The following is a 25205-nucleotide window of genomic DNA, read 5'->3' as shown; positions in this document are numbered from 1 at the left end:
TTCTGATTGCCTTTTGTTAGCATCTCTTAACTAGTAGAAACCCTTGTGCTTTGAATTACAGTGTGCATATTTGCTCACAGAGGTTCACTGGGTCCTCTCTAGGGTAGGCATTGTTGGATGTTGCCTTTCTTTGGGAGAGCGATCTGAGAAGTAGAGTGCAAATACGTTGAGGGCAGGTCTCCCAAGCACATCCTCAATGTTCCCCCCAAAGCCAAATGTACATATTGTTACCTTGCTCTGATTCGGATTTATAGGGCAATACTGCAACCAATCAGCCCTTAGCCCAGGTTTAACAGTGTTGCTTTTCCTTTGAGACAGTATCTTACTATGTAGCCTAGATTGGCTTGAATTGATGATCCTCTTGTCTCAGTGTCCCAAATCCTGGAATTATAGATGTAGTCACCACCAGCTAATATTAGGTAGGCTGAATGTGAGTTTATAAATGTCATGAATTTAATTAAGGGATAATGTAAGAGGAGACAGGGGGAAGGGAAAAGAAAAACAGGGAAAAAAGTTTGGAAATACACGTTGAAAGAGGATGAACATGATTGAAATATTGTTTACAACTATGAAAACAGAACAAGGACACTTGTTGAAAGTGTTTTGCTTTGTAAAAAATTATCTTTAAGTAGCTGCACAAAAAAAGTTGCAGTTTGGCAAATCAGTTTATAAGTACAAACCGCATCTTCATCAGTGTTACTTCTTCCATTCGTTCGCCTTCATCTTTCTCAACCTTACTCATATCCTCAAGTTACAGGATCTAATTCTTCACACATTGCGTATGTGCCCAACACATCTCAGCTTTCTGGTATTGTGTTTTTTGTTTTTGTTTTTTATTTGTTGTGTTAGTGGTTCAGAGGTGTTACTCCGCTGGAACCCTGAATAGATCATGCTTGAGCCCCGTTCCCTCTCCCCGGGGCAGGAGCGGGGCGTGGGGTCTCTCCGTGTGTGTGGAATCGGGTCGGATTCCAGCTCCACCCCGCCCTCCGCTTGGAAACTTAGGTTGAACCCTCGGTAATGCCAGGGAGGGGCCCGGAGCGGTTCTCCCTCCGGGATCCTAGGATTGGGGGGGGGGGGGTTGGATGGCACTTCCAGGACGGGGCGCAGTCACACTCGTCCCCAGGGCCCCCCCCTCCGCAGGGCGGGGCTGGGCGCGGCCGCGCCCCGAGACTCACCTGTGCGGGGAGCGGTGACTCACCTGCCCGCCCCAGCCTTACCCCCCCCTCCCGCGGCCTGCCGGCTGTTCCCGGAGTCACCGCTCCTCCCTCGTCTCGGGTGGTCACTCCGGGTCCGAGCGCCCACGGAGGCCCCGGGGTGGAGAGGTTCCGGGGTCCGGCCTGGCTGGGCCAGGTCCTTCCTCGGGCGGTGGGCCGGGCCGGGCGAGGTCGGGAGAGGCGGGCGAGGCGGCGGCGGGAGGCGGCGGGAAGAGCGCGCCGGAGGGAGGTGCCGGGAAGGGCGGGCGGGCCGCGGGCCGCGGGCGGGGCGCGGGCCGGGGGCGGGGGCGCCGGGCGGCCCATTTCCTCCTCGGAGCCGGACGGGAGGGAGACAAAGCGGCGGCCCTCGGCTTCGCGCCTCCGGACGCTCTCAGCGCTCGCCCCGCTCGCCGCAGGTAACTCTCGGCACCTCTCCCCCCCCCCCCACACCCCCGGGGGACGCGGCTGCTCCCGTCGGGCGAGGAGCTCCCCGGGCCGGGCCACCTGCAGCCGGGCCTCTGAGGGGCTGGCGGGGCCGGGGTCTCCCGCGTCCGGCCGGTGGCGGCTTCCGCTCCCCCCCCACCCCCGCACCCTGGGCCGGGCCCGGGGCCTGGGCGAGCGGCCGGGGTGGGGCCCGCTCTCCCCGGAGCCCGGCGGTGGAGGAGGGACGCCGCGGGCCCCGCGCCGCCGCCGCGCCTCCCCTCAGAAAACTTTTCTCGCGCTTTCTAAACTTTGTTCCGGCGCCCCGAGCGCGCGCCGGCTCCGCGCGGCGCGGCCGGCCGCCCTCGGTCCCTCCCTCCCCGCGGTGGCGCGGCGGGACCCGCGGCGGCCCGGGGGGCGGGGAGGGCGCCCGCCGCCCCCCTCCCCCGAAACTCCCCGGAGTGCGCGGGGTGCGGGGCCGGCGGTCGGCGGGGTGGGCGCGCCGGCCTCGGGGAGGGAGGGGAGAGCCGCGGCGGCGCCTTCTCCCCCCCACCCCTCAGGTGAGGCGCGCCACGCCCGGCCGGACTTTCGACGTCTCCCGGCCTCCCCGGTACGTGGCCGCCCCCGCCGTCGGTGCGCGTCGCCCCGGCTTCCCTGGGCGGCGTTGAGGTCTCGCTGAGGGTTTTTTTTTTTAACTTTACTTTTAGTTTTGTTTTTTGGAGAGCGGCTCGCCGTGTCGCCCCGGTGGCACGGGGCTCCCCACGTCCCCACCTCCCGCCTCCCGGTGGGCTGGGGCTACAGGTGCGCCCCGGGACCACACCCCGCCCGAGCCCTTTCCCGGCGGCGGGGCCGGGGCCGGGACGCACCCCGCCCACCCGCTGCGCAGGCGCCCGGCCATCGTAGCCACGCCCCCTGCCCCGGTTGTTGACTTTTAAAGGAGTTTCTGTCTGTGAAGAACTTGGAAAAAAAAATGTTGACTGAATGCGGAGAACCTTGGTTGGCCAGCCAGGGCTCCCCATGAACCCCGGGCGGTTAATGGTGTAAGCCCGGTATTGAGGATATAGCAGGTCTCCCACTAAATTAAGGTTATATATAAAGGGCATAAGTTATTGTATTGGGACAGGAGTTTTGATGAGAGTAGTTGGTGTGTAGCAGTGACTTTTAAAGACTGCCTAGGCAGATACTACTTTACGAAATGCAATTTGTAAATCACATTGAACACTTTGTTCTACCTTAGGAATGAGGGAAGGAACCTTTCCAGTTACTTGACTGAGTCAACTTTTAAGTTAGAGAATGTTTTTTTATCTTCTTTCTCTGAGGGCTCATAGGGATTGGAATATGGTCTTGGCCTGTAAAAAAAAAAGCTCACAGCATATTGGAGGAGACACACACCTATCTGTAATACAGGGCATACTGTTTTAATGCCGTAGTGCCATAACTATATACTCAGTTGACCCAGAACTGTGACTTTTAAAAGACAACTTCTTATGTAGTCCAGGCTGAACTTAAATTCTTGATCCTCCTATCTCAGCTTCCTGAGTGCTGGGATTCAAGCATCTGCCACTACAACTGGCTGGGTCACATCTTATGTAATACAACAGAAGAAATGTGGTGGTGATATGGAGAGGTGGTAATAGATTCATATGTATAAGGCTGGAAAGGGTTCTGGTAGCGTTTGAATTGCATGAAATATGAGTTGAGGTTTGTCATACAAAAGGAGAAAGTCATGGGAAGCATATAATAATAGCATGTAGTGTGTGAAATTTTAGTATCACTTCTGGTTTTCCTTTACTTGTGGCTTTCCTTTCCTATTAGTACCTCTGTCTCATATATAGGGTCCTAACCAAATATCTTGGGTTTCCATGCCATTCATATATTACCTTTGCTCCCATGAGTATCGTCTTATTATGTATAATGACTTAGAGATGAGAGTGCTCTCTTCCTCCTAGTTGAGAATCATGGTTCTATGCTTTTGTTACCAAACTTACGTGCTAACATCTTCCTATATTGAGTGCAGATGTTTCTCCTGACCCACATGATCACCTGTGTCCTGGATCACTCCTTAGATATCTCATGGGCTTCTCAAATTTACTATGTCCAAAATGAGACACAACCCTCCCTCCCCCCAACAATGAAATGGAGATCCAAATAACAGTGTGGGACCTGACAGCTCTACCTGTTGGGGATGGTGGTGTGTATGTGCTGGCAAAGATGTAGACTGAAGGAATATAGAATCTTCTGTAAGTGAATTAAGGGTCTGAAACATTTGGAAAGGACTTCACATTTTTAAAGGACCTGTATAGCTTGAGTACTGTGGAGGAGGGTATGGGATCCAGGGATGACAGAGATCATGTCACTGATAGATGTGGGGATTTTTTTCTAAAGCTGTCAGAAGTCATTGTGGACTTGATGATCTGATAAGCTTTTTTTTTTTTTTGGTGGTAGTCAGAACTTTTACATTGCCTGTTTTTGCATTTTTGTTTTTGCCAGTCCTGGGGCTTGAACTCAGGGCCTGGGCACTGTCCCTAAGCTTCTTTTGCTCAAGGCAATAGCACTCTACCACTTGAGCCACAGCGCCACTTCCGGCTTTCCTGCCTGGGCTGGCTTCAAACCGTCATCCTCGGATCTCGGCCTACTGAGTAGCTAGGATTGCTGGTGTGAGGCACCTGGCTGTGATAAGCTTTTTTCAAACTCCTCTAATGCTTACAGAAGACTTGTGCCTGGACAAGCAGGAACTTGAACAAGGACAACCTTAGAGGTAAAAGTGATAAGGATGAAGAGAACTGCATTTTGGGGAAATGAAAAAACAGGCTGTGTCTTGGCCTTTTTGTGAAATTGTTTTCTCAGTGACAGGCTCTTACTCCTATGTCAAGATTTAGCATTTTCATCTTTGATAGCAATCTTCCTGCTAAGTTTCCCCAGCAAACTTCCATTATACTGTACTTTTTGATGTCCCTGTTTGCCTTTCCTGCTAGAAAGTGAGCCTTCTGAGCTTCTTGAAGGTGTAGATTGATGACTTCAGCATTTTGCCTGGTATCTGACAAGAAAGGAAAACTAGATAGTTAGTGATTGAAGAGGGAAAAAGTATTTTCTTTCTGGAGTCTAGCTATTGAGTGATAAAATGACAGGTGAGACAACAAGTAATGGAGGGCCAGAAATTACAGATTGCTATTTTAGGCAACCTGAAAGCTCCATCTCCCAACTCCTTTATACCTAGATCTGATCAGTGATGATGAAATCTCCACACTGTCTCAACTTACATTTCTTTTTATTTTTTTTCCCTCTGTTACTAGATAATCTTCTGTACGTAGTTTTTTTTGTTTGTTTGTTTGTTTTTGCCAGTCCTGGGGCTTGGATTCCAATAACATATAGCTAGCTTTTTCCCTGGCTAGAGGTTAACAGATGGGTAGCTGCTGCTGAGCTAAGAGCTGAAATTGAACAAAATTAGCTCAGTTCACTATTGATACCTTCCATGGAAGTTTCTGTTCTTCAATACTCAAAGAGTTCTAAAGTAATTACATCAGATTCTTCCAGTGCAAATGTTGCCTAGATGGGGAAGATTTCTGGTGTTTTCTTCTTCATTGTCTTTCCAGTTTTTTTCTCAGAATTTCGTTTCTAATGTGTGTACTATTATTGTATTCTAGCTGTGTTGGGGGAATGGACTTAGAGTCTTGCTCATGTTACAGGCAAGCATTCTCTCTATCACTGAGCTACATACCCAGCTCTATATTTATTTATCTGTTGACATAAATTTAGGTTATTTCCAAGATACGCCACTTTCATTAGCTTTTAAAATTTTGCCAGGTTCTTCTATAGTTATGTAATCTGTGTTTATGTTACATCATGATATTTTGCACTTACATTCTCAATGTATTGTTTGAATACTTGAGTGGGTACTGCAAGCTAGCTGATAAAAGAAGCTGAAAGGAGTGCTTTGCTTTGATGGTAGGTCGTACTGCTTGGGTAAAGGTGGAAATGTCCTACAGAGCGGATAGTTAAAAGTCTTGGGAGGGTCGCATAAGTTCTGGATTTGGCCACATGGTAGTGATGTTGACATCCAGAGAGTTCTAGGCACTGTGTTTCTTTTTTTTAAAATTTATTAATTAAACAAAAATTTTTGACAAGGTGTTGTGCACAAGGGGTACAGTTACATAGTAGGGCAGTGTGTACATTTCTTGTGATATCTTACACCCTGTTTTTCTTTCCCTTCCCTAGGTCAGGTAGGCATATATACAATACACAGTGTACCAAGAACATATACAGTAGCCACGTGGCTTTCGCCAAAGAAAATTCGCCTAGGGCTTTAAATGTAATGTCTACAATAGACAGTATGTTGACAGTAGTCTTATATGAACGTACATACATAGCTTTTGAGCTATTATGATTCACTGAGAGGTCTATTTTTGACCTTTATATGTTGAGTAGTTGTTTGGTTTTAGTTACATAATGTAGGGTCGCTGACCCAAACCTGTGGGAAATACCATTTGACAAGAAGTTTTTGGTTTCGCAGACCTGGTCTCTACTGTCTCCCCCTCCCCCCTCAACAGTCATATATCAAGGAGATCATGCCCCTTTGTATTCTGTGTTCTAGGCTTGTCTCGCTCAACATTATTTGTTCAAGTTCTGACCATTTCCCTGCGAATACCAATATTTCACCATTCCTAATCGCTATGTAGTATTCCATTGTGTAAAGGTACCATATTTTTTTGGATCCATTCATCTGTGGAGGGGCATCTGGGTTGTTTCCATATTTTGGCTATTGTGAATTGTGCAGTGATAAACATGGAAGTACAAATGCCTTTTTGATATCTTGGATTTTGCTGTTCAGGATAGATGCCTAGGAGTGAGTATAGGCCATTCTCATTGGAGTGAGGTGGTATTTCAGGGTTGTTTTTTATTTGTATTTCCTTTACTAGGCACTGTGTTTCTGTCCAGTGATGCTCCTTGTCTTATCAGGGATGGTTATGGATCTACCTTCTCAATTATAGTTCTTTTCACAGGTTTGATGATGCCTTGGCTCTTAAAGCCGGTATTTTGTACGTGTTTATTTTATGGTTTAGTCATGTATATATATGCTGTTCTTGGAAATAATATAAATTTTCTATATCTTGATCATGTGGAGGTAATTATGCACCTGTCTTCAGTATTCCAAAAGTGAATTCTTTTTTTTTTTTTTTTGGCCAGTCCTGGGGCTTGGACTCAGGGCCTGAGCACTGTCCCTGGCTTCTTCTTGCTCAAGGCTAGCACTCTGCCACTTGAGCCACAGCGCCCCTTCCAGCCATTTTCTGTATATGTGGTGCTGGGGAATCGAACCCAGGGCCTCATGTATACGAGGCAAGCACTCTTGCCACTAGGCCATATCCCCAGCCCCCAAAAGTGAATTCTTAAATTTTGTTGTTTCCTTTTGCATTGGGGTCTTGCTATGTTCCCCAAGTTGGTCTCAAACTTCTGGGCTTAGGTAATCCTTCTCCAGCCTAGCCTTCACTGTGCCTAGCTAGCTCCAAAGAGTGAGTTTTACTGTATATAAAAAGTGAAAAGAACTGATATGTAAATTCAAGTATTTTCAGGGAATAGTTTGATGATCTGTGTGTAGATAAAGAAGATTTGAAAGAGAAGCCTGGTGTTGTGACATACTCCTGTCACACTAGTGCTTGGAAGCTGAAGAGATTGCAAGCTTGAGACCAGCCTAGGCTACATCATGAGACCCTGCTTCAACCAGAAAAGCAGTGAAAACATCAACTAAGTTATCTATTTTTCCCTGCTCAAATAAGTTTTTTTCTTTTCTCTTTTTTTACCTTGTGACTATGAAGCAGTATACTTGGGAGATTTAAAGAAATTTTGTTATATTGTACATGTTGGAAGATTTTCTTATTAGTACCTTCTGTTTTATCTTAAGGGAAAAAGTTAGACATAATAGGTAGAGTGTCACAGAATAACAGTTTGTGAACTTTCCCAGGTGCCAGTGAACTTGCTTCCAGACCTTAAAATGTCGCTTCTGCGGCTTGGCAGTCTCTCATGTTATTGGCCTGGGCCTAGTAATATGGTGAAGTAGCCAGTCTGACTTGACTTGCTTTTTTGCTTTGTTCTGTTTGTTCACACTGAATTATATCCATTATTGAAAGTTCAAAATGTGCAAAATAACACTTGAAATAAAACTTCAACATTGCCCTTCCTCGACTGTAGCTTCTAAGTGTTTATTTTTCGTCATATGCAAGTATGTCTCAACTTCATTTCTAATGGAGCTTGAAATAAGCATGTGTTTCTATTTACTTGTTCATGAACTGTCATCTACCAACCACATTTTGATTGGGATTTAATTTGTAATTTTTTATTAACAGCACGTTGGGAGTAGTACATATAATGTTAATACAGTTCCAAGGGCAACTTTGGATGTTTTAAATTGTTGCAACAAATATTTGATCATTTGGAACAAGTATTGTATGAGTAGTATGATTTGATTTAAAAAAAAGCCATCTTTTCCTTGTTCTTATTTTATTAAAAGAAGGAAAGGAATTATAAATTTTTATTTTTAGCTTTGTATGAAATTGAAGGACTTTACAGGAGAAAAATTCATCTTTTTCACTAGACTTGTATAACAAGTAATCCAATTTAAATCTTAGTGTTAAGTAATTGGTCTTATTTTTTAATTTCTAATGTAAACACCAGTTCTTTCTGGGGTTGATTATTCAATTATATTGAGCTGTGAATTTTCCTCATTTGATTTTTCTGAGGTTTCATGATTAAATATTGGTAAATACAAGTAGACTATCAATTGTCTTAAATATTTTATTGCTATGGCTTATATTATTTTGTTAGTATTGACATTCTGGATTGAAGATGTGAGTTGGAAACTTGGTTAATATGTAGTTCTGTACTTGTTTATTAGCCAGGTTAAACCGCAGACTGCCCTTAAAATAAAATGCTATCATAACTTAGAAAACACATGCAGTGTGGCCCCATCAAGTGACCTGAAGGATAGGAGCCTTTGTTAATAGTCTTTTTGCCCATGTGACTGGTTCCAGTGCATACTGTCTTTCTAAGCAAAGATGCATTTGCCAATTGTTTATGATATGTCAAATACTTCATTATATTATTTTGTTATACTCAGTTATAGTTTATGAAATACCATAGAGGGTGAAAGGAAGATGCAAATTAGTCACTGACAAGTCATTGTTTATGTAGTTTTCTATTTCTAGGGAGTCTCTAAATTGACAAAGGTTTCCTATAGTCCTCTATTACCATTTCCTTCTATAAATCTAAGATCATCTGATTCTCAGAAAAGCATTGGATCAGTTTGAAGTGTATCTTTAGAAACTTTACATTTTGTAGAGAAGCGGCTAAATGAAACGTGAACTTCACCTTGAGAAATTCCAAAGAGATGGAAAATGGCAGCCTTTCAGAGAAATTTAAGCTTATTTGAGTTGAGCAATGATAGAAAAGATTTATTTTATTATTTTAATGAGGGCTTGTGAACTCAGGGCATCAAGCAAGATCAGCTTTTTCACTGAAGGTTGGGACTCCGCTACTGGAGCCATACATACCTCCAGCATTTCAAGGACTTTCCCACCCAGGCTGGCTTTGAGCCAGCACAGTCCTCAAGTGTCAGCCTCTTCAGTAGCCAGGTATACAGATGTGAGCCACCACCAGTGCCTGGCAGATAAGATGTTTTTTAGATAACTTTTTTGAGTCAGAATCTAGGTAGTATTTATTTTACTGTATCTCAGTTAACACTGGGAGATGCTCACTTTAAATACAGTATATTAAAAGCTTGCCTTGCAAAACAGGAGCATATTAAATGTATAAACGAGTGGGATTACCTTTAGTAGTATCACTGATAGGTAAAATTAGTAATCTGTACTCATTTTTGCTATTTTTTTTGCACTATAAACATACATTAGTTATAAAAGGGGAGTATTATTGTAACATTTTCATTCATACATGGAGTGTATGTATAAAACTATCACTTCTATCATTCTATCATTCTCCCTTATCTCCTGGCCTACTTTTTCAAACAGGCTCAAGCCACCACCATTGAAGGGTGTAAGTAAGTTTTGTAGATACTTCAATTTGGAATTATCTGATATGTGATGATGATTCTTTCCTAGGGTATTGTAATGGATTGTTACATTGTTCCACTGCTAGTGATTTTAAGTTTAAATACTCAGCTGAATAAAGCATTTGTAGATAGCGCTCTTGTAAACACACCCGTTTCTTTTTTGTCTTAATAATTCCCGTGGTATCTGTTTGGAACTTCTAATTAGTCTCTGTCTCTAGCATGTTATCTGGATCCCAGAGGATAGGATTGGTCAGTCATTGGTGAATGACAAAAGTCATCAAAGGTGTGTTCCACAAAATACATTTTAGAAGCAGTTCTTGTTGTCTTGTACAGCCTGGGGAACCAGTTGGACTCTAGTCAAGTCCAACCATCTTTTTTGCCTGGATCCTCAAGAAAAGGACATTCCTCTTCCTTCTGTGAGCTCACTTTTATGAATATTTTAGTTGTATTGTTCTAAAACAAAACTTTCCTTTTCTACTGTCTCTCTTTTCTCGTGTACCTCCAGTGCAGATGCTTGTTTTATATTCTTTGCCTTTCGGGCTAGTGTCATCCATCTTATAGGGAAATGGAGACTTCCTATGCATCCATAATCAGTTAGCTGTCATGAGAGCTTAATACATCTTTCTATTAAGCACTCTTTCACTGTTAATGGTTGCACTAGTAATGGGATTAAAGCTAAGTAAATGGACTTAATATGTATTTGGCCTATACAGCAAACTGTCACTTCACTCTAAGAACATGTGTGTGTATGTGTGTGTGTGTGTGTGTGTGTGTGTGTCTCTGTCCGTCTGTCCCCTGGGGTTTGAAATCAAGGGCTCTGCCCTGGAGCTTTTTTGGCTCAAGGCTAGTGCTCTACCACTTGAGCTATAACACCACTTCCAGTTTTCTGGGGGTTAGTTGGAGATGAAAGTCTCACAACTTTCCTGCCTGGGCTGGCCTTGAACTGTGATCCTTAAATCTCAGCCTCCGGAGTAGCTAGGATTACAGGGGTGAGCAACTAGTGCCCGACAAAAACTTTTTTAATTTGATTTCTCTTCCCCTTTTTGTTGTTTAGATTTTTTTTTTTTTTATGGTGGTGAGGATCAAACCCTTGGTCCCAGGAATGCTAGACTAGCCCTCTACCACTGAGCTATATACTCAGCCTTTTCTCACACTTTTGCTCCAGTCACAGTGACTATCTCCTTTTGTAACTCTTACCTGAGATCGAATCCAGGGGACTGGCATATGCTAGGCAACTAAAGTGGTTTACCACTTGAACCATGCCTTCCGTCCTTCCCTTTTATTTTATTTTTGAGATAGGGATTTGCTGATGCTGTAGGTTGGCCTCAGATGCCTGATTTATGGGATTACAGGTTTGTGTCACCAGGCTTTTAAAGACCTCTAAAAATATATCTTCAAGCTGGGCACTGGTAGCTCATGCCTACAATTCTAGCTACTTAGGAGGTTGAGAGCTGAGAATCAGGACTCCAAGCTAGCCCAGGCCGAAACTAGCAAAAAGTTAGGAGGCTCGATGTGGCTCAAATAAACGGTGGAGTGCCAGCTGTGAAGCAGAACAAAGAGCAAAGCTGACCAAGAATGGAAGTCCTGGATTCAAGTCTTAGTACCAGCACACACACAGAAAACTGCTGCTTCATAGGTTTCCTGCCCTCTGTCTCTAGCCCTTTGCCCAGAACTTGACCTGTTTCTTCTTGACTTTCAGTGTTATCAAGGTAGAAAAACCTTTTATGGACTCCACCTAATTGCATTATCATTGCCCTGTTTAATTTTCTTCTTAGCGCTTTTTTATTTTTTATTTTTATTATTTTATTTTACTATTTATGCTGTTACATATAATTTTTATGACGGCAGGGGTCCTTATTTTGTCTTATTCACTGCTGTGTGGAATAGTACCTGTTTGGAGGAGACACTGTTGTTTTTAGCATTTTGGCCTTAGTACTTTTTGTAATCACTGTTTCCTGTTGCTAATGGCAGTTGTTTCATTCAGCTGTTTCCCCCTATTGCCTTTGGTGCCCCCAAGAAGAGAAAGAAATAGGAACAAAAAAAGGAAAAAGAACAAAATAAGAGTTGTTTTTTTTTGTCCTTTTTGCGGGTCTTGGGGTTTGAACTGAGGGCCTGGGCTCTGTCCCTGAGCCTCTCTGTGCTCAAGGCTAGTGCTCTACCACTTGAGCCACAGTGCCACTTCTAGCTTTTTTTTGAGTAGTTTACTGGAGATGAGAGTTTCATGAGCTTTCCTACACAGGCTGGCTTTGAACCTGATCCTCTGATCTCAACCTCCTCAGAAGTTAGGATTACAGGTGTGAGCCACTGGTGCCTGGCCTTTTTTTAGGGGGTGGGGGGTGGGGTCAGTTACAGGGCTTGAACTCAGGACCTGCGTGCTGTCCCTGAGCTTCTTTGCCCCAAACTAGTGCTACCACTTTGAGCCACAGCATCACTTGTGTTTTTTGGTGGTTAATTGGAGATAAGAGTCTCTCAGATTTTTCTGCATGGGCTGGCTTTGAACCGCAGACCTCAATTCTCAGCTTCCTGAGTAGCTAATATTACAGGCAGAGTCACCAGTGCCCAGTGAGCTATTTCCTTAATAACAATAATAATAATATTTTATTTTTGCCAGTCCTGTGGCTTGAACTCAGGGCTTGGGTGCTGTCCCTGAGCTTCTTTTGCTCAAAGCTAGTAGTGGTCTACTACATGAGCCACAGTTTCACTTCTAGCTTTTTTGGTAGATGATTAGAGATAAGAATCTCATGGACTTTGCTGCCCCACTGACTTTGACCTGCAATCCTCAGATCTTAAGTCTCTTGAGTAGGATTATAGGTGTGAGCCACTGGCGCCTGGCTATAATTATTGTTTTAAAATATTTAGCTAAGCATCCTTTTTTTTTCTTGTAGGGCTGTATATTTGGAAGGTGAGTGACATATAAATTACACACACACATACACACATGTATATCTTGTGCCACCCGATATAAAATGTATGTGATGGCTTTATCATGTATTGATAAGGCATGATTCATTTAAACTACCATAGATGTAAAACTATTCTGATTTTGTTTTGGCTCTCAGTGTTAACCAATTCTAAGAATTTTTTCTTGGATGATGACATTGTAATTGTGATTAGAAATAGAGACTGCAGTTATGGGGAAAAAATTTTGTTTTCATGATCCTTCTGTATTTTTATACCTCTGTTTTGTATTTTCATATCCCTTCTCTCAGAGCCAACTGATTTAAGGTTTATTAGCGAGAGGAGGAAGATGACAGGGATTTAGTCAGATAGTCAAATTTTGTTTTCATAGTGAGTTCTTAATTATAAGGGTTACCTTGTTTTTGGAGTGTTCCCAGGAGATTTGAAAGTTGAGGTTCTAACAGCTGTGTTAACTCTGCTTAGTGTGGATGCAACCTGGCATACCTATGACTGCATGGAGTGATTCACGGTCATATATCCTGTGCAGTGTTGACAGTTAATGCTGCTTTGGTACTTTTACTTTCTAAATTTTCTGATTTGCATTTAAATGAACCATCCTAACATTTCATTAACATAACCTTGCTGTTAAAAAATCGGCATTGGGTAGCTTAGCAAAGATAGACTAAAGCTTTGGAGCCGACACAGTTTAAGAATGATGTGGCCATTCTGTTGTAAATGAACTTTGTAATGTCTTTTGAGAAGGTATATAGCTCTTTGAACAAATGAGGCAGTTTGCCAACTCTTGGTCTTCTTGAATCTAATGGAGCTATGTTTTTATTTTTCCTTGTTGCCTCTCTGTTTTTCTTTCAGTCATAGAGATGACTAGCAAACAAATATAACTCTTCTTCTTTCCTGAATTTATAGTGATATTTTGCTTTTTTGGTAGGATTGCTATTTATAAGGTAATGAAGACTGAATAACTACAATTTAACTTTTTATTTCTAAGCATAATGCCTCCTGGAAAGCTGTAATTCATTAAGGTTGGCTAACTCTGGTAGGTTTTGTAATAGATCTTGTGAAGGAGTGCTCTGTAAGTTAATTGGAAAACTGCAAGCTGCCAAGAGTTTTAAACTTGTTTAGGTGCACTAAACAATAACATTAATTGTAAAGAACCAGAAGATATGACTAAGATTAAGAAAGGGGTTTTCTTGGTAGGTTTGTAAATATCTTCAAATGAGGATTGAATAAATTCAGTTTAGTACTGAGTCTGCTTGTATAAAGTACCTTGTCAGCAGCTTTTAGGATATAAAGAAGCATAGACATGGTTTCATCCCTAAAATTAAAATATAAATGGGAAGACCACATGCTAAGTCCTAGAAAATTTATCAAGTTTAATAAAAACAGTTCAAAGGCAACTTGACAGATACATAAGTGAAAACTGATAGAAGTTAGTAGAAAAGCAGGCAGTTAGGGAATTGAGGCCTATATACTTTGTAGCTGGTGGATAATCTGATAAACCAAAATCTGTTTGGCAAAGAAATGAGCCAGGGAACTACCAAAACAAAGCAAAACAAAACAAAAAAGACAGTCAGGACGAAAGAATGAGGAAATAGGATGAAGTGCTAAATCTTTGGCAGCAAGACCTTATGGGAAACAGAAAGAATACCCACAGTCAGAAAGCCATTTTCAGGGACGCTCCATTTAATATATCTCTTTAACCCTAAAGAATGGTACAGGGTGGCTACGCTGGGCTGAAGTGCTGTCTTCCTGTAGTATGTCTGTGCCACTTTCTCTGTCATCTTTCTTTTTTAATAAACTTTCAATCATCTTTACTGTGTTTATGTCTTGCCTGAATTCTCATGCTGGACAAAAGAACCCAGTCCGTTTAGCTCCCTTAAATTTCTGGTAACACATTTGGCGTGTGGTTATAAAACTAGGTACTAAATATGTCTTTTTTGGACTTGGATCCAGCAGATTCCGAAAGTAATAAAAAGGCACTGGACATTTAAGTCTGAAAGATAAGGTATGTAGAATTCAACCTCTTCTATTAAAATTTTTTTTTTTTTTTTTTTTTTTTTACAATTTTCTGTCTCTTGGGGCTTGAACTTATTAGGTCATGGGCTTTTTTGCTCGAGGATAGTGCTCTGCCACTTGAGCCATAGCTCCACTTCCAGCTTTATTTTGGTAGTTAACTGAAGATTAAATCTCACAGACTTTCCTGCCTAGGCTGGCTTCAAACTGCTGTTCTCAGATCTCAGCTTCCTGAGTAGCCAGAATTAAAGGCATGAACCACCAGTATCCACCTTTGAGATAGGGCATTGCTCTGTAGATATTTTTTTTTATTATTAGTTAAATTTTACTGACAAGGTGTTGTGCAAAGGAGGTACAGTTACATAATAAGATAGTGAGTACATTTCTTTTTTTTGCCAGTCCTGAGCCTTGGACTCAGGGCCTGAGCACTGTCCCTGGCTTCTTCCCGCTCAAGGCTAGCACTCTGCCACCTGAGCCACAGCGCCCCTTCTGGCCGTTTTCCATATATGTGGTGCTGGGGAATCAAACCGAGAGCGTCATGTGTAGGAGGCAAGCACTCTTGCCACTAGGCCATATTCCCGCCCGTGAGTACATTTCTTGTGATATCTGTTACACCCTCATTTTTCTTTCCCTTTCCTAGATCAGGTAGGCATATGTACAATATCTAGTGTACCAAAATCATATACAGTAACCATGTAGGGTATGCCAAAGGAAATTCACCTAGAACATTAAACGTAGGGTCAACAATAGAATCCTGTGTCCTTGTGGAGTTGTTTTTGCTTATCCTTGTCTTATATAATCATGTGTATATAGCTGTTGAGCTATTGTGTTCCACTGATAGGTCTATTCTAGACTTTTTTATGTTTGTTTAGTAGTTGTTTGGTTTTAGGTACATAATGTAAAGTCTCTGACCCAAACATGTGGAAATACCATTTGAAAAGAAGTTAGTTATTTTGCAGACCTGGTCTCTACTGTTCCCCTCCACCCCTCAACGGTCCTATATCAAAGAGACCATGCCCCTTTGTTCTCGGTGTTTGCCATGTAGTTTTGATGGTGTTGAACCTGAGATCCTCATATCACTCTCTTGAGTACTAGGATTACAGACATGTAATACCATGCTGGCCCACTTTCATTTTATAGATGATTAATCTATGATCCAGTAAGGTGAAGTGACTTGACCTAGGTCAGAGAATTAGTGACTGAGCTGTTACTTTTTCCAGTAAGGACATATTTAAGCTTTTATTTTTTTGAAATCCTTTTAGGTATAGGGCCATCAGTAGCATAACTGGCTCTACAGTACAGTGTAATAATGTTCAGTGTCACTCTTGGCAGGGCTTTTGATGAAGGATGTTGCCCAAATCAGTCTGCTTCCATCATAGTTATTGAAAGTCTTGAAAACAGCGAACGAGTCTTCAATTTTCAAGTGTCAGTGTGTTTCAAGTTTCTTGGTATAAGTGAAAGATTGAATCCTTAAACTAACTCCTTAATTCACCAAGTCCGGTGAATTTCTGTGCAGTAAGGAGTCCTTGTACAAACATAGTACCCAGCCATGTCTGTTTGTTCAATTTTTGATGAAATTTATGGGAAGTTGATGCTAACACCGAAGTTTATAGAGTTTATGTAAAAAAAAATCTTTGTAAGAAACTGAGTCATGAGGGTATTAGAATTAAAGAAAGCAGAAAACCAACTCAACCGACTTTCTCATTTTGGGCAAAAGCCTGAGAAGAACACCAGAGTCTTCCAGCCAGGCTAGAGAGACAATAACACACTCTCTTACAACTGAGGCCTCCTTTTATTAGGTAGAGAGAGAAGTCAGTGGGGTAGAGATCTGGGGTAGTTTGTCACAAGAAAGATGGCAGGGATGGGAGCAGGGGAAGGGGTTCTTTGTGTAGAGATTGAATCTTACCTTGAGTTACTGGGCAGCGTTTTTTTAACAGACATGTCAACAAACGGTAGAGCTCTCAACTCTCAGGTTCTCTTTTTTTTGACAATATACAACAGAGTATGTTTGTGGAGAGGGAAGAGAGTGGGAGATGATTCAGATTTAGTGAGGTTTGACTCAGTTTCCTTAGTCTGGCTTCTGAAAACCTTAGATGGTCTGGTAACCCTGAGTCTGCCTGGTAATAATTGCCTGGAGTTGATGGGCAATTAGTTACAACTTTTCTGATTTGGCAGTCATGGCCTTTTCTAGCAGTCCTTCCCTACTCTCTCCAGGAAAAGGCTAGATGTTATTTGCAACTTATTACTGTTTGCATTCTGCTTTAAAAATTATTTAAAATACGCTATTAAATATACACTATGTGGAAAATGACCTATGTAACTTGTGGGCAGGGATAGAAGGGGGAAGCTAGAATAGCAAAGGGAGGGGTGACATTATCCCCAAACAGGAATGTATTCATTACCTAACTTATGAAATGTTAATCCCTCTGTACATCACTTTCATGATAACAAAATTATATTAAGAAGATAAAAAGAAATTGAGAGGCTATGTGGAAGGACCCCCCCTTTGGTGGATATATAATTGGAAAAATACATGAGAGTTGTATTGCAATATTAAAGGGAAAAGTATAATTAATTTTTTGCAACATAATTTATATACTAAAAAAGGAAAACCTATTCAGAAGATTTGTGGATGAGTATTTTGTCACATCTACCAGTTCATTGGAGAGTTAAATACTCTGTAATTCAATTATTACAATACCTGGAATTCGTACAGACCCATGAGTTAAGAGCTCAGTAATGCTGAAGTAAAATGTTCCTCACTTTAGATACCCATCACAGGTAGCCAGTTGATAGATTATCCACATTCTCTCTGATTTTGCTACAAATTAAAACTTTCCAGGGCTTTCTCCTAGGGTTCAATAATTTGATGGCATCCACAGAACTCAGGGAAATCCTTGTTATGTTACTGGCTTATTGTAAAGGATGCCATAAAGGATACAGAAAAGGAGTATGGAGGATGTTCTCTGGAAGGAAGCAAAGTGCAGAAGCCTCTGTCCTACTGAGTTGGGGGAACATTCCTTTCCCTTTCTGTTTATGTAGGGGAGCATTCCTTTGTGGCCTTTTCCTTTTTCAAGTAACATCTTCACTTCCTACTACCTCTTGAATCCTCATCTCTATTATCCTGAAAGAGTCACCATTTTATTTGTGTTGAAGCTAGGAAAATAGGATCCTGGGGGCAAATAATTTGTTTCTGAAATGTCTTATTTGTGAAATGTCTTATTTATGACATTTGTTGACATTTGCTTGAGCTATCCGCAGCCCTTTAATAATCTAGAGTATTCCATCCTAAGGTTTACTTAGGCTATCTATTAGTTGAGTGAACAAAAAACCTTTAAGGACTAAATATAGGCCTTACCTAATAGGAGTGTAGAGAGTGAATTTGCCCACCACCAGTGACACATATTCCCTGGAAACTGGCATCTTGTGTTACCAGATTAGGCAAATCTAAATTCCTTTTGGCACTTCCCATTACCATGGTGTCTAGAATTTATTTTTTTGATTCTTGGCTGATGAAATTTTGAAACTTTAACATTAATGTTACACCGTTAACTTACCTTTGATTTCTCTGGCTTTGACTTAAAAAACCCCCACAACAATAGACGTTATGCATAATGGATCTTTTTTGTGCATTATGCCTCATTTTTCACAATATTTCCTCAGGACTAGATTAAGGTTGTATAATTTTGGTAGGAATACTGTAACAATGATCCTGTCCTCTTATTGTTAATTCAGTCACTTAGTTAAGATGGTATGTGCCCTGATTCTGGCTGTAAGGTTAGTATTTTCTTGCTGGGTTCTGGTGGCTCCTGCCTGCAATCCTAGTTACTCAGAAGGCTGAGATCTGAGGGTTGGAAACCAGTCCAGGCATGAAGGTCCATGAAATTCTATTCTCCATTTAGCCACCAAGAAACAAGTCTGTGGTTCAAATGGTAGTGCAAAAAGGCCTGAGTTCAAACCCCCAAGATTTGGCCCTCTCCCCCCAAAAAGTTATTTTTTTTTGTTCTTGTCTAAGCTTCTTTTTTCTTTTTCCAAAAAAGTTTTGTCAGAATATACTATGTTAAGTGCTGAGTTTGTCAGTTAACTTCCATCTACTTGGTTTAGAATGCTTTGATGAGTCTTGCCTGAGTCAGTTATTACTCAGTGGCTCCTAAATGGTGATAAAGGCTGGCTTTGAAGTCCTCCAGTTCTCAGCCTCCTTAGTAGTTAGGATTATAGGCATGAGTCTTAGTGACCTGGCATAAATATCATTCTTTTTTTTTTTTTTTTTTTTTTTTTTTTTTGCCAGTCCTGGGCCTTGGACTCAGGGCCTGAGCACTGTCCCTGGCTTCCTTTTGCTCAAGGCTAGCACTCTGCCACTTGAGCCACAGCGCCACTTCTGGCCGTTTTCTGTATATGTGGTGCTGGGGAATCGAACCCAGGGCCTCATGTATACGAGGCAAGCTCTCTTGCCACTAGGCCATATCCCCAGCCCATAAATATCATTCTTAATATGCTCATGGGCATGACCAAGATTTTTTTTCTCATAATTCTGCTCAGTTTGTTCACATTTCATAAATTTCTGGAACATCTCCCCCATTTTTTAAAATGAGAAATTTCAGACCTAAAAATATTAAAAGTTCTGTGAACCTCCAGTCATATGATCTTCACCTATATTCAGTAATTATAGGCTTTTTTTTTTTTTTTTTTGGTGTGTGTTGGGGGGGGGGTTGGTTGTGGAACTTGAACTCTGGGCCTGAGCGCTATCCTTGAGCTCTTTTTGCTTAAGGCTAGTGCTCTACCACTTTGAGCCACAGTGCCACTTCTAGCTTTCTGGTGGTTTATTGGAGATAAGATTCTCACAGACTTTCCTGCGTAGGCTGGCTTTGAACCATGATCTTCAGATGTCAGCCTTCTTAGTAGCTAGGATTATAGGCATGAGCCTGGCATATAGATAATTTTTCATGATTCCTTCCTTTTATTCTGGATTGGCCTCAAACTCCTGGGTTTATGTGACGATCTTGTCTCAGCCTATGTACCTGAGAATGCTGGTATATACCACAGTACTCATTTTCATAATTGCATGGTGTATGTATTCATTCTTTTATTGAACAAAAGTTATATACATTTTAACATTTCCTCCTAAATATTTCAGCATGAATCTCTTAAGAATAGTCATTTTTCCACATGGCCACAATTCCATGGTTATGTCTAAGATAAGGAATAATTCTATAGTATTAACCACTATTTACTATATTAAAGATTTACCAAGTTTCCCCAATTCGATTCAGAATAAAAAAAAAGATTCATATATTGCTTTAGATTTTTGTTTTCTGGACCCTTATGCAAGTCTTCTCTCTCTCTTCTTTCTTTCTTTCTTTCTTTCTTTCTTTCTTTCTTTCTTTCTTTCTTTCTTTCTTTCTTTCTTTCTTTCTGTTTCTCTCTTTCTCTGTTTCTCTCTTTCTCTGTTTCTCTCTTTCTGTTTCTCTCTTTCTCTGTTTCTCTCTTTCTCTGTTTCTCTCTTTTCCTTCCTTCCTTCCTTCCTTCCTTCCTTCCTTCCTTCCTTCCTTCCTTCCTTCCTTCCTTCCTTCTTTCCTTCCTTCCTCCCTCCTTTCCCTCCCTCCCTCCCTCCCTCCCTCCCTCCCTCCCTTCCTTCCTTCCTTCCTTCCCTTCCTTTCCTTCCTTTCCTTCGGAACTAGGCATTTAATTCAGGGCTGTGTGCATATTAGGTGCATATTAGGGATTTAGTCCAGATTAAAATTTCTTAATCTGGAGTTGGTAAATTTGGATCCAAAAAATTTTTGACTTTTTTTTCCACTACCCTCTATCAGATAGTTGACATTTCTTCCTATTGCTTATGCAGACCGTAAAGTAGTTTTCAGTTGTAATTGTAACTTGTTACCAGTAGGACTCTTAAGTGCTTTATATTTTACAATATAGTAAATTGATATCTTGAAAAAAGTGTTTACATTCATTATTTCAAAATAGGTGTTAGATCTTGTCCGGATTTTATTTAGTGTGCTATCAAAGAGCACATACAGCCAGGACTTGTGGCACATGCCTGTAATTTTGTACTTGGGGCTGAGGCCTGGGCAATGTAAACCTGGTCTAAAAAAAAGGGGGAGGGTGTATATTATTGTATTATAACTTAGTTTATACTTTTTTGAAATAACTTTTTGATATATGTTCTTCCTTTCAATGTATGTTTTTGCTTTGACTTGTACTTGGGTGTTTAAAAGACATTCTGGCTGGAGGTATATGGGTCAGCTTTAACAGTTCCTGCCTGGCAAGTGAGAAGCCGTAGTACCAAAAACAATAAAAACATTTGAGAACAATATATCTGTATCACCCACTGGTAGTTAACTGCTTGTGGCAATTGAATACTTTTCACGTAGCTTGTCTGAACTGAAATGTGTCATAGTATAAAATGTATGCTATACTTTGAACACTTACAATTTAAAAATGTTGCTTATATATTAGAATGATAATAGTTTGGATATGTTGTGTTAAATAAAGCATATTACTAAAATCAATTCCACTAGTTTCTTTTTACTTCTTCATTGTGGCTGCTAGAAAATTTTAAATGACACGTGGCTCACATTCTGTTGCTGTTGAACAATGCTGCCAAAGGGATCCATAGCATAAATAAGATCTCAAATTCCCATGCAGTGACTCAACTAGACTCAGGTTAAACATTTTCCCCTACTAAGAATACTTATAGGTGCTACAGGATACTTCATATTTCATTATATTAGGGGATAAGAGTATTAGGTATCCCATTATTAGCAATACTCAGTTTAGTTATATACCTAAGAAGGTGGCCATTAAATCTTTTTTCTTTGGTTTTTTTTTTTTAATTGTCAAGGTGAAGTACAGAGGGGTTACAGTTACATACATCAGGCATTGAGTACATTTCTTGTCCAATTTGATACCCCTTCCCATTAAATCATAGTATTGTAAACCTACCCTTTGTCAGGAAGTAACTTGTCAGGAATACCTTGGTACCTTTCAAATATTTTGTTCTTTTTTTAACCCAGTGTTGTTGTTTTTTTTTTAACACCCATTGATAATTCTTGTCAGAACCAGTTATGATGGAGATTGCAGAATCATCATTTTCTTATACTATTTCATTCTATGATCATTCCATCTTTTTATTTTTGTTATTTCTCCTGCCTTGTAAAGCCTTTAATGAGACGTTAATCTTGAACCTGATAAGTGTTCTGATAAATTGTGGCTTAAAATTTCTTTTATCTCCTCAGTCATTGTAAAGGGGAGTAGAATGAACTATTACATTTTAATAGAAAAAACCAAAATATTCTCTGAGAATCCATAAGAAGTGAGATATATCTTTTTAAATAAGAAAGAAAAATTAGGATCTTTTGTATTAGTTTATGAAGAAATTTCTTCTGAAATAGCTTTCATTCACTTTAGGTCTTCATGTTGCTTCTATAATGTAAAAACTATAACTAGAAACATCTTGATAGTAAAGTTTAAAAGGAAACATTCTGTGTGTTTGAGAGTTCTGTCTTGTAGTAGTACAAGTATTTGTAAATATGAAATAGTGAAGCAAAAGGGGCTGTAAGAGTTACTTGGTCCTCATATGAAGGCTAATTAGAATTATTTTTATTTTGTGGTGAATGTAGTTTTCTTGATTCAGAAGTCCTTAGGTCAGTATTATTATTTTTTTTTTTTTGCCAGTCCTGGGGCTTGAATTTAGGGCTGGAGCACTGTCCCTGGCTTCGTTTTGCTCAAGGCTAGCACTGGCCAACTTGAGCCACAGCGCAACTTCTGGCCTCTTCTATGTACGTGGTACTGAGGAATCGAACCCAGGGCTTCACGTATACGAGGCAAGCACTCTTGCCACTAAGCCATATTCCCAGCCCCTTTTGTTTTTATTCATGTTTTGATACTTGTCTGACTTGGCTCTTTTGTTTTGCTGTTAGAAATGACTACTGTCCACACAGGCAACATAAACTTCAAATGGGACCCCAAAAGTCTAGAGATCAGGACTTTGGCAGTAGAGAGACTGTTGGAGCCCCTCGTTACACAGGTAAGAATCTAGAACACAATTACACAGTTGTTGTAACATGGTTCTGTGGCAATAGGCATGTGTAATAGAACAAATATGTAGTTCATAGCCCTAATTTGAGTGGTTAATCTTTTGTTGATAGTACTTAGGTGAGCTTATTTCATTAGTAATTGAATTTATTTAATCCTTTATAACACAGCTGTTGCTATTTAATTCAGTCTTATTACCAGTAATAAAAATTATTGATTTTAGTTTGACTTTCCAAATAGATGCACTTTGAAGATAACCTCATCTTTTCTTAGAAGGTATACCCATCTAAGAAATGGACACGAACCCTTGTTAAGATTTTTCACTTATTTTTTTAAATTAAATTTTATTGACAAGGTATTGTGCAAAGGGGGTTCAGTTACATAATAAGGTAGTGAGTACATTTCTTCTTCTTTTCTTTTCTTTTTTGCCAGTCCTGGGGCTTGAACTCAGGGTCTGAGCACTGTCCCCGGCTCCTTTTTGCTCAAGGCTAGCACTCTGCCACTTGAGCCACAGCACCACTTCTGGCCTTTTCTATATATGTGTTGCTGAGGAATTGAACCCAGGGCTTCATGTATACGAGGCGAGCACTTTACCATTAGGCCATATTCCTATATTCCCTTTTTCACTTATTTTAATGCATATTTCATTGTGTAGGATTAATTGGCAGGTAATTCAATTCCAGTTTGTAGGTTTTAAATGTTGTTACAAATATACACATATAATATGATGGCATTTGTTAGCTGTTAGCACCTAGTTCTATATTTTTACTGTTTATATATGCAATATATATTTAATGTGTGCCTATATATCTATATATATTTGTATATATACACATGCATTCATACATTAATGAAGGAGAAGGAATGTGATATGGTGTCATTTAGTACTCAAAAAATTCATTTAGGGCTTTTATTTATCTATATGTAGGTGTATGTATGATAAGATTAGAGTACTTACTTTATTTGGACTTCATGTATTATAGCCCTCACGTCTTTGGCTTGGCAGACTCACACCTACAGAGCATCTGGTATTGTATTTATTAATGATGGTTAATTTAACTTAAATGGTTAAAGCATCACAGGAGGCTTCTGTGAGCAATCATTTTTTCTTTATTAAAGGTCCTTACTAATTAATTGCTAATGTTTGTGTTAGTAAATTTGAACAAAGTCCTCAAGAAACAAGTTATCTTAAAACATTTTGCAAAGGTTAATAATAGTAGTCAGGAGTGGTGGTATACCTCTATAATTCCAGCACTCAGAGTAAGGCAAGGAGGATTATGATTTTTGAGCTCATCCTGGGATACTTAGTAGATTTTCTTGATAAATGACAAAAGTGTAATGCTCAAGGACAGCTAAATTTGTTGTTAACCTTTTAGAACTTGGATATAATAGAGAAATATAACTAGTCTCTAATAATTATTATTAATTTATAAAAGTCAAACTAAAGCCAAATGATATTTGAGGAATTAAAATGTGTTACATTTCTTATCTTACATATTCAGAAAGCTAAATCATTTCAGAATTTAAGTTTAATATTGTTTCAATTGAAATAATATTGTTTAATATTGTTTCAGTTGTATGTTACTTAATGTTTAGGAGAATCTTTTAAGTGTGATATCTCTTTATGATATCTCTTGCTATCTATAAAAACTTAGTCTTTCTGTTATTTTCATTTTTGTTTATTTTCTGTGGTAGTTGGAATTGAATCCAGGCTTCAGTCATGCTGGGCAAGTGTTTTACCACTGAGCTACAAACTTACCTAGTCTTAGTTTCAATTTAAATGATAACAGTTTAATCTACTGTTGTTTTTTTTTTTTTTCTTTTTTAAATGAAACATTTAGGTTACAACCCTGGTAAACACCAATACTAAGGGACCCTCTAATAAAAAAAGAGGTCGTTCTAAAAAGGCTCATGTTTTGGCTGCATCTGTTGAACAAGCAACTGAGAATTTCTTGGACAAAGGGGATAAAATTGCAAAAGAGAGTCAGTTTCTCAAGGAAGAGCTTGTGGCTGCTGTAGAAGATGTACGAAAACAAGGTAAATTCATATTGCTTTTTGTATACAGAAAGCCCTTTCTAGAAAAATCCTTTTTTCTTTTGAGGTGCTGGGAATGGAACTCAGGACCTTTCACATTCACACTTTCACAAGTGTTCTACTACTGAGCTCATTTCCAGCTTTTGCAAAAATAATCTTTAAGAAGACTTTCACCTACAAAACTATATGGTGTAAGCCAACTGCACAACTCAAGGTGGGGGAGGGAAATGGGGAGGGTGGAAGGTGGAGGAAAAATGAGGGAGGAGGTAACGAGTCCTACGTATGAAACTGTAACCCCTCTGTACATCACTCTGACAGTAAAGAAATGGAAAACAAAAGACTTGCACATGTATGGAAATTTAATATAGAAATTCCTTCTCTTTTTCCTCCATATGTATGTAGTCTAAGCTAAAAAAAAAAAAAGGTGCAAAAGCAAAGGAGACTTTTCATGGTCAGCAATTCTTACATTGTCAGTTCAATAATTTTTCTTTCTTTTTGGTGCTGGATGTGGTTCTTTTTTTTTTTTTTTGGCCAGT

The 25205-nt window shown here is 40.2% G+C and overlaps 1 protein-coding gene across 3 annotated transcripts in view; it reads left to right on the top strand.

Moving 5' to 3' along the window:
• Positions 1–1474: 1474 nt before the first annotated feature.
• Positions 1475–25205, top strand: part of Ctnna1 (catenin alpha 1) — a 125791-nt gene continuing 102060 nt past the window's right edge. Inside the window, exons 1-4 of one of the 3 annotated variants that reach the window (XM_048331632.1) lie at positions 1514–1609; positions 9899–9952; positions 22521–22627; positions 24477–24672. In XM_048331632.1, coding sequence (XP_048187589.1) covers positions 9934–9952; positions 22521–22627; positions 24477–24672 — 322 coding nt within the window. In that variant the 5' untranslated portion in view covers positions 1514–1609; positions 9899–9933. Of the gene's footprint in view, positions 1672–9898; positions 9953–22520; positions 22628–24476; positions 24673–25205 lie in introns of all 3 variants that reach the window. The other 2 variants (XM_048331633.1, XM_048331635.1) reach the window with 2 other exon arrangements.

This window comes from Perognathus longimembris, chromosome 22 (genome assembly GCF_023159225.1).
Source record: "Perognathus longimembris pacificus isolate PPM17 chromosome 22, ASM2315922v1, whole genome shotgun sequence".
Classification (NCBI taxonomy): Eukaryota; Metazoa; Chordata; class Mammalia; order Rodentia; family Heteromyidae; genus Perognathus; species Perognathus longimembris.
The sequence above is the reverse complement of the archived record's forward strand: the minus strand, read 5'-3'. Positions and strand labels throughout refer to the sequence as shown.